Source organism: Phalaenopsis equestris, unplaced genomic scaffold, assembly GCF_001263595.1.
Source record: "Phalaenopsis equestris unplaced genomic scaffold, ASM126359v1 Scaffold000789, whole genome shotgun sequence".
Classification (NCBI taxonomy): Eukaryota; Viridiplantae; Streptophyta; class Magnoliopsida; order Asparagales; family Orchidaceae; genus Phalaenopsis; species Phalaenopsis equestris.
In genome coordinates, this window is record NW_018165229.1 from 291,190 (window position 1) to 301,917 (window position 10,728).

The window sequence follows — 10,728 nt, forward strand, 5'->3', positions numbered from 1 at the left end:
TTTGCTTTAGTTGATCTTTTTGCTTTAGTTGTGGATGGTCTTACTGGACATCTACAGGAGGATGTACCTTGGTGTATGCTTTTTGCTGACGATATCCTTCTCGTGGATAAAACGAGAGAAAAAGACTAGGAAAAATTTTAATTATGGAGGTCTACATTGGAGTCTAAAAGCCTTCGTTTAAGTAGAACTAAAACTGAATACATGGAATGTAATTTTAGTAGTAATAGCTCTAATGACAGAAGTGTGACTTTGGGTTGGAGGAATGCTTCGGGTCTTTTGTGTGATAGAAAAGTACCGCTTAGACTGAAAGGAAAATTTTATAAGACAGTGGTGAGACCTGCAATGCTCTATGGTGTTGAATGTTGGCTTTTAAAAGAGAAGCATAATAATAAGTTAAGTGTTGTCGAGATGAGAATGATTAGGTGGATGAGTGGCTCTACACTTAGAGACAAAATGCGAAATGAATATATTCGTGATAGGGTTGGTGTAGCTCCTGTGACGGACAAAATTAGAGAAAGTCGTCTTAGATGGTTTGGTCACATTAAACGTCGACCATCTGATGATCCGACTAGGAGAGTAGATGTTTAAGATTCGACTTGTGTTAAGAAAGACAAAGGTAGACCTAGGAAGACTTGGGCTTATTGTATTAAAAATGATCTTAACTTACTAGAACTAAATGAAAATATGACACTAAATAGGACACAATGGAGAAAAAAGATTCATGTAGCTGACCCCACGTAGTGGGATTAAGGCTTTGTTGTTGTTGTTGTTGTTGTATTCATTTTAGAACTTTAGTACAAAATAGAATTGTAATTATTTATTAAGTTGTGGTATGACTTGACCTGTTGTATAATTATTTATTTTAAAAAAGACTCCCTTAATTATAATGGTAGACAGGAGAAAATATATTTATAGAAGAAGTCAAGCAGATAAAAATATGCATTAGACATTATTAATTTTGTGTTTAGCTTTTTTTCTTTACTGTTATTTTTACAAATTTGATCTCATTTTGTGTTTCATTGATGTATATGAACTCCTGTAAGGTAGAGGCTATTTCTTGTTTGTATTTTATGGATTGTTATATATGTTAAATTAGTGTCTCGCATCTTGAAAATTTCAACCTTTTGGGCTAAGTCGTGATAAAATGATATCAGAGTCAATTAAATTTAATCCTAATCAAAAGTGCCATTGGTTGATTAAATAAATTTATAATGAAAAGTCTAAATCAAAATTTTCTTTTGAGTCTAATTATATAGTTTGGCAATTATTTCAGATCTATGGATAATCAGGAAGAGGAAGCTAAACAAGAAAATAAAGAAAGAGTTGGATTGTCATGGAGCGTTATTATTAATACTATTGCATTTACTTGGATGATTGATATGATCCAACTAATTAGATACTCTCAGCCACAAGCTAGTAATAGTGGGGGTGCTTCCATGGACAAATATTTAAATTTATTTTAGGATATGAGAACATCACACTTTTCTTGAATAGGAGAGCCAGTTGAAGCTGAAAATTGGTTAATGTGGATTGAGAGGATCATTGATGGTATGTCATATTTATAGGAGAGACGAGTAACACTGGCCACTTTTATCTTTTAGTGTGAAGCAAAGAGATAGTGGCAAAGGCAGTTACAAAAAGGCTTTTTGGTCAACTTGGCCATTTTGCACAATTAGTGAATTTTGTAAAGGATATTTGGAGATTGGTTTGTACTCATCTCAACTATGAGACAAAAGCATGATAATTTCATTAATGCAGGGGTCGATCAATCATGTAATATGAAACTAAAGTTATTATGCCTTTTAGGTATGCACTACACTTCATTATAAATGCAGATAAAAAATGTCATAGGTTTTTTTAATATTAAAAAAATGTAATCATACAATGTTAGATTTCTTTTGGCATTGATTATTATTTTATACTAGTGGTTAGAGCCAGAAGAGCTTAGCTAGATTTGTAAGCTACTCAGAGGAGGCGTGATTTTCAGATGGCAATCATCTCAAACATGGAATATAAGTTTTAAGAAAGACATATCCAAGCTTTAGTAGTCATCATTATAATGCTTTAGTAGTCATAGTGATATTTTGAAGTGTGAAAGACATGAATGGATTAAAATTATCTACGATAGATTGTAATGATGAAAGCTTTGTTCAATTGAATGAATTGACATTCTAGTCTACTGTAAAAGATAAAATACAAGATTCACTAGCTAAGGATGTTATTATTAAAGAAATCCTAATTGAAGTAAGGGCAGCCAATATAAAGGAATACAAGAATGGCGAAGATGAATTGTTAAGATACAAAAGCAAGATTTATGTTTCATATTATGATAATTTGAGGAAGAAGATTTTAGAAGAAACACGTTATCTAGTTACATTATACAACTCAAAAAATAATAAAGCCTAGATCAAAAAATGGGCTTTGATGTTATATTGATTATTATAGACAGATTGATTAAGTATACATATTTCTTATCAATTTGATAGATAGGTGATGTTAAGAAATTAACAAATTTATTTGTGGATGAGATTTTATGATTACATGGGATATTAAAATTCTTAGTTTTAGATAGAGATAATAGATTTACATCCAGATTATGGAAGAAAAGTCAAAGAGGTATTGGGCAACAACAATAACAACAAACCTTTACTCCACTAAGTGAGACTGGCTACATGAATCCTTTTTCTCCATTGTGTTATATTGTCATATTTTCATTTAATTATAATAAATTAAGATTATTTTTTATACAACATGCCCAAGTCTTTTAAGGCTACATCTACCTTTCTTAACATAGGTCGAATTTAAAACATATACTTTCATAACGTGATCATCAAATGGTCGACATTTAATGTGACCAAACCATCTAAGATGCCTCTCTAATCTTTTCTGCCACTGAGCTACACCAATTCTTTTGAAGGATATATTTGTTCTGCATTTTATCTCGAAGTGTGAAGTTACTCATCCGCCTAAGCTTTCTTATGCCAATAACACTTATTTTTATGCTTCTCTTTAAAGGCCAACATTCTCCGCCATAAAACATTGCAGATCCCACCACCATCTTATAAAATTTTCCTTCAAGTCTAATCAATATTTTCTATCACACAGTAGGCCTGATGCATTCCTCCACTTCAACCATCCAGCTTGAATTCTACTAATAACATCCCCATTTATATCACCATCACTTTGAATAATAAACCTGAGATATCTAAAATGTTTACTCGTTTTAATGATTTGATCACCCATTATTACAACTCTGCCACTATATCTACTAATACTAAAATTGCATTATATGTATTCAGTTTTAGATCTACTCAAACGAAGGTTTTTAGACTCTAAAGTAGACCTCCATCAATAACAACAAGCCTGTATCTCACTAAGTAGGGTCGGCTACATGAATCTTTTTTTTCCATCATGTCCTAGTGAGTGTCATATTTCATTTAATTTTAATAAATTAAGATCATTTTTTATACAATATGCCCTAGTTTTTCTAGGTCTACATTGGCCTTTCTTAACATAAGTCGAATCTTAAACATCTACTCTTCTAATCAGGTCATTAGATGGTCGACACTTATGTGACCAAACCATCTAAGACGACTCTCTCTAATTTTGTCTGCCACTGGAGCTACACCAACCTTATCATGGTTACTCATTTTGTCTCTAAGTGTAAAGTCACTCATCCACCTAAGCATTCTCATCTCGACAAAACTTAACTTTATTTTATGCTTCTCTTTTAAAGGAAAACATTCAGCGCCATAGAGCATTACTGGTCTCATCACCATCTAATAAAATTTTTCTTTCAGTCTAAGAGGTACTTTTCTATCACACAATAGGTTTGAAGCATTCCTCCACTTCAACCAACCAACTTGAATTCTACTAATAACCTCCTCATCTATATAACCATCACTTTGAACAATATACCCGAGATATCTAAAGCGTTAACAGCTTTTAATAATTTGATCACCCATAATAACAAATCTGTCACTAGAGCTACTACTACTAAAATTATATTCCATGTATTCAATTTTAGCTCAACTCAAACGATGGCCCTTAGACTCCAACGTAGACCTAAGTTTTTCCTGAGCTTTTTCTCTAGTCTTATCCACAAAAAGGATATCATCAGCAAAAAACATACAATACACCAAGGCATATCCTGTTGTAAATGTCCAGTAAGAGCATCCATAATTAAAGCAAAAAGATATAGGTTTAAAGCTGATCCTTGATGTAATCCAACTGAAATAGGAAAATATTTGGTCAATCCTCCTTTTGTTCGAACACAAGTAACATATGTTTTTTTAATGACTTGAATATAAGTCGTATCAAAACCTTTCCTCTCTAGAACTCTTCAAAGAATATCTTTTGGAACCTTATCGTAAGTTTTTTCTAAATCAATAAAAATAATATGTAGATTCTCCTTATTCTCTCTACACTTCTCCATCAAATCTCTCAATAAATGTATAGCTTCAGTAGACCTGCCGGGCATAAATCCAAACTGATTATGGGAAATCTTTGTAATATGTTTTAACATACGTTCAATTACCCTCTCCTCATAATTTTAAAGTATGACACATCAACTTGATTTCTCTATAATTTGCACACTTGTGCATCTTTTTGATTCTTAATGTTGGGGACCAAAATAATCTTCCTCTACTACTCAGATATTTAGTTTTTAAAATAATATTAAAGAGTCTAGTAAGCCAAGAAATTCCAAAATCTTCTAAATATTTCTACACTTCAATTGGGATATCATCAGGACCTACAGACTTTCCACCATTGATTTTCTTTAAAGCCTCCTTTAATTCTTTTTTTACAAATGCGGCAGTATAATAAAACATTTTATTATTATTGTTAACGATTTTAAGATCACTAAGGTCGATCTTATTTTTAGAAACTTCATTGAAAAATTAATCAAAATAACTTATCCACTTATGTTGAATATATTTTTTCTAAGAAATATACTTTTTGATTTTCATATTTAATACACTTGAGTTAAATTTTTACTTTACTTTTCTCTTTGTTTGACTAGTTTATACATATATTTTTCACCCTTGTTAGTATCTAATCTATTATAAAAATCACTAAAAATAAAAGTTTTAGCGTCAGATTATTCTCTTAAACTCTCTACGGGTCATTTTATATTTTTTCCACTTATCTAAGCTTTTACATTTAAAATTTTTATAACATAACTTCTTAAAAATTTTTTTTTTCGCATATTATTATTCTATCACCAATTATTTTTTATTTATCAAAATTTTTCCGTTTGATTCTCCAAGCACATCTTTCTCCACATGTTTAATAGTGTTTTTTGCTTTACCCCACTAGAATTTGCTTCATAAACATATTAAATCTTAAAATCTTAAAGTCTACTAAAAAAAATATTTTTTTTTTGTTTTTTAAGTGCCCCCATCTAATTATATGACAATTATTCATAATATTCTTTATTTTGAAACTCATCATCTTAAAATCAAAGACTAATAATCAATGTTGAGTACTTAAATCTTCACTAGGAATGACCTTACAATATTTATATTCACGACAATCTCTTCTTCTCATAAGAAAATAATCAATTTTGCTTTATTAGATCCATTCTTATAAGTAATAGTATGTTCATCTCATTTATTGAGTAAAGTATTAGCAGTAACAAAATCATACGCTAAAGAAAAATCTAATTTGGCTTAAACCGTAGTCACCATGAATATTTATAAAATCTTCTACCACTCTACCGACATATCCATTCAAATCTCCTCCAATAAAAATTCTTTCGTTAAGAGGTAGCATTTGTATTAAGTCATCTAGGTCATTCCAGATTTTTTTTTTTAAGAACCTATATCTAAATCTACTTGAGAAGCATAAACACTTATAATATTAAGATCTTAATATCATTAATAATCTTATAGGCTATAATTCTATCTTCAATTCTATTAATATTTACAACATTATCTTTCAAACAATTATCTATAATTACACGTACGCCATTTCTAGTGCGACTCTTACCTGAATATCGAAGTTTAAAACTTAAGTTATCAATCTCTTTAGCCTTTTCTCCAGCCCAATTAGTTTCTTGAATACGTAAAATTTTTATTTTTTTATGAATTATAATATCAATTAATTCCATTAATTTACTTGTGAGAGTACCTATGTTTCAAGATCGTATCATAATATTAGTTTATGGACTAAATTTTTTACGCACATCCGTTCGTAATGTGGTAAATCTTGTTTATTTGACACTACATCCAGACGCCGGTGTAGCGGTCATTGCATATTTTTCATTATATTCAAGTCATATAACACATCGATTTCAGTGGATGTCATAACATTTACACAGTGATCAAAATGATTTCTGTCATGATTTTTTGACAAATTTTACTGTGTTTGTCGACTACCTTACGCAACCCTCCACTTTTCACATCCGGGCTTGGAACCCGACAATGACAGTGTTAAAGTAGAGCTCCATAATTTAAGTTTTTCCTTTACTCTTTCTCTAGTCTTATCCACAAGAAGGATATCATCACCGAAAAACATTAGTAAGACATCGATAACTAAAGCAAAAAAATATGGGCTTAAAGTCGATCCCTGATGTAATCCAACTGAAATAGAAAAATACTTGGTCAATCCTATTTTTGTTCGAATACATGTAACACTTCTAATATATATATCTTTAATGACTTTAGTATAAGTCATATCAACACCTTACTTTTCAATATTGCTTTTATGCATAAACAGATAGCCAATCAAAAAGGATAAAATACATAATTTACTCCTTCTGTATACTTTGATTTTAGTGGGCAATGAGAGTCACATATATCATTGATAGAATTTGCATACAATAGTTATCATGCAAATATTGGAATGACTCCATATAAAACTCTTTATGGAAGAAAATACTGGACTTCATTACGTTGGAGTGTAATGAGAGAAAAGTTAATTGTACAAAGTTTATGGATGATGCTACTAAGAAGATCTGACAAATAAAAAAATAGATTGAAGGTTATTCAAGATAGACAATTAAAATAGTATGATACTAGGCATATACGAGTGAAATTTAATGTTAGGGAGTTTTTTTTTTCAATGACAATCCAATGAAATGTATGCAACAATAGCTCGGTAAGTTATTCTAAATCTACAACAATATTCAGTGCATAAAAAGAGAAAAAAAATGTATGTCAATTTAATATCACGTGAATGATAAAATATAAGTTATGTAACGTAATATGACACTTAGTATGTCACCCATCATAATTTAACTATTTTTTTTATCAAGATGTCAGAAATAAAATATAAAACTTATAGTTATCACCTCATCCCTTATACCTCAACTATATTTAGGTATGCCATGCACAAATGAATAACCATATAGATATATATGCATTTAGATCTCCACTTAAATACACATTGAGCACAATCACCCAACAACTTGCATGTTTTCTATTTTTTCTTCAACAACAACAACAACAACAACAACAACAACAACAACAGAGCCTAATCCCACTACTTGGGGTAGGCTACATGAATCCTTTTTCTCCATTGCGTCCTATTTAGTGTCATATTTTCATTTAGTTCTAGTAAATTAAGATCATTTTTTATACAATAAGCAATGTTTTCTACTTTTTTTTCATTTCATATATTTTAAAAACATTAACAGAAAATATCTATAATTTTTAAATATATGAACATATCTAGCATGTTATAGAAATTTATAAAAAATTCTATGTATAATAGAAAATAATATTTAAGGTTTAAAGTGGTATCCACAATTCAATAGTCATTAAACTCAAAATGCAATCACTGCAATATCATTTTCAGGCTTTTATTGCTCTAGAAAAAATTTTAATAGAATCTATATATCACTAAAACGCGTAAAATGTCATACAACAAAAAATATCCGTTGAAAAATTAGCATATATATATATATATAAAAGAAGGAAAGAAGCATTATTCAACTCCCTATATGTTAATCACAAAAGTTGAGTACAAAGATAGTGGTGAAAGAGAATCCCCCGAAGCTAAAAAACCAATAAAAGATACAGTACACACCCATAAGGGGGTTCCTCAACCACATTACAACTCCATACAAAATCCGCCAAAAAAGAAAAAGCCAAAAAAGTAAACTAAATGCAAAAACGTACACCCAAAACACAAATACGTATACACAGGTATCTGTAAAAAAATCCAAAACCAGTAGGTGCTCCAAGAAACCGAGTTAAAAAAACGAGACGATGGAGCCAAAGCTTGGAGGATCTCTCAAGGCAAAAAACAAGGCCTGTACCAAAATATCACAGCAAGGAGAGAAGAGTCGCAGTAGCACAAAACTATCCAGGCAAGAGAGGCAGCATCGAGGAACGCAGCTTTTAAACTCATAAACACAGTCATCACTTAGTAAAGGCTCCAGTACAAACGTTCCAGGCAACATAGGAAACACAGCATCAAAGCAATAGGCCCCAAATCGAAGCATCAACAGTCGTAACCACTTCCAAAAATAATAGCCAATTCCACAGCAGATGCCACCCAAGGGCACAGGATCTGAAAACAAGGTTAGAAGAAAACAAATCGCAAAAATATCACCCGTCACTAGAAACATCAAAGTTCTAAGAGACCAAACAGAGCAATAGGGCTCCACCAGCTACGCCATAAACACAAACGACTGCCTGAAGATGCCAAAGTCACAGAATACAGTAGAGTTAGTTGCATAGCAGGCAGCAAACCCTATCCAAAAGAAACACCAGCAAAGAGAGTATAGTGCAACATAAAACACTTCCCCTCATTACCAAACAAAAAGAAGACATAAACAAAGCATCCCCTGCCCTAGAAACCACCAACCCAGAGTGAAGTACCAAACAGCTAGGGCTGAACAAACGGGGCATCAAGAAGATCCCCAGAGATCAAATTATATGAAGTCGGAGGTGGCACTCTACCAACAAAAATATTGTTACAATTAGCACCGGCATTAGCCAGCCAATTAACCGGCCTATTTCCCTCTCTAAATATGAAACTCCAAGTGATAGAAACATGCACATTAATTTGTTTAATTCATTTGAAATAATATGAAATGTCCCACGGCACCGCTCTACCCTCATAAAATCAAATATGAAAATTCACACAAAACCTATAAACACAAAATAAGTAGTCTGACTAAGTGTTGTACAAGCAGTCATTACATATCTCATCGTAAGTTAAAAAAAATTCATTTGAGAGGTTTTTTTTGTTATATATATATATATTTATTATTTATTTTTTTTATGCGCGCATGTGTGTATAAGGGCAAACCATATTTTTTGTTTTTCTATATGAATTTTAAACTTGCCACGTATTTTTTAAGCAAGCAAATATAGAAAGGTATTCATGCATCTTGTCCACGTTTGAAAAGTTTGTATTCTTTTAATAACTTGCTAGAAATTACAAAATATGCATTTTGTTTCTGCCAATCGTTGGCAATTGTGTTTTGTTTTCCATTTATTGTTGTAGCCGATTATAAAATTTAATTGTGGTTCTATTACTAAATAAATGAAATTATGTATGTTTTTATGGTGCAGATTGGTGATTTTCAATCTCTCAAGCTTCAAAGGCCAGTAGTCTGCATCGGTGGAGTCCTGCAATTTGAACTACTAAGTAGGGATCCTTCAGATGAGTCGTCCGACATGAGGTTAGTTTTTTAATCCTCGATTAATATGCAAAGAATCAAGTTTGGCTGGTGAGAACTCTATCTTATTGGCTTATTCTATAGAACCCTAAACGATGCGTGATATTTTAGTCATTACTTGGTATGTTTGTGCTGCCATTGGCTTGGTAGCTACTTAGCTTCAAGTTTCTCTTATTATATGCATCAATGGCTTCTCTAGGACATTAATAATGGCTTCTAGGGTTAAAGCAATTGTATGCCCTCTCGCACCAGCATTCGAAGTGAGCCTTCTCGACAGAATGGGAGACTCAATTTTGATGTACTTTCCTGGTGCTATACCGTATCTAGAAGATTTTTTTGTACAAGAGCCTTCTTTCTCGTCGAGACGTAAATTTTGGAGAAAAGCAAAAAGGAGAAGAAAGAACTGGTAGGAATCATGATTCTGAGTACAGTCATTAGAGTCAGTGTCCATCATTGGATGAAGGGGGTTTTATAAGTTTAGAGATGAAATATGATATTTAGAATTATCATGTATGGTCTGAATCTTCTAAGAGATGCTACATTTCCAGAGGCCTATACTTTTAAAAATTCTGGTGCAATGTATATTGTTCAACGGCTAGTTTCTTTAGATAGTTTGTGTTTGAAAGTGAAATTGTTGGAATGTGATTGTATAGAAGTTTGCAGGTGAATTTTAATGATGTTTATTTGATTTGCATGAGTTTGCTTTTTAGTAATTAAATTTTTAATGTTTGTTTAAATTGTAATATTTTTATTGTTTCATATGATAGTTTTAGTATGAATAACAATAATATTTTATATGGCCATACATTTCCTTAAAAATGACAATGAAATTGTTTTATATGGACGACAATGAATGGGTCATGCAACTAGCATTTTAAATCATTCTCTTATAATATAAGGAATAACAATCTACTGATTCATCAGATATGGTGCAAGAAAACTTTTTTTTTGGAATTTAAAGTGTTTTTCATGTAAATATAATCTACACGATACACTGATTATTTTCTTTTGAAAAGATGTATTTTTGGTGGAAAATTTCCTTGGTCACATTGGGCAGCTGCAGCTTATTGAATAATCTGCTGATAAGCTAGGTG

At 31.5% G+C, this 10,728-nt stretch overlaps 1 protein-coding gene across 6 annotated transcripts in view; it reads left to right on the top strand.

Moving 5' to 3' along the window:
• Nucleotides 1-10,319, top strand: part of LOC110031225 (F-box protein At4g00755-like) — a 24,809-nt gene extending 14,490 nt beyond the window's left edge. For 5 of the 6 annotated variants that reach the window (XM_020734319.1, XM_020734320.1, XM_020734323.1 and 2 more), the window contains 2 exons: nt 9,528-9,637; nt 9,834-10,318. In XM_020734319.1, coding sequence (XP_020589978.1) covers nt 9,528-9,637; nt 9,834-10,044 — 321 coding nt within the window. In that variant the 3' untranslated portion in view covers nt 10,045-10,318. Of the gene's footprint in view, nt 1-9,527; nt 9,638-9,833 lie in introns of all 6 variants that reach the window. The other variant, XM_020734322.1, reaches the window with a different exon arrangement.
• Nucleotides 10,320-10,728: the final 409 nt, after the last annotated feature.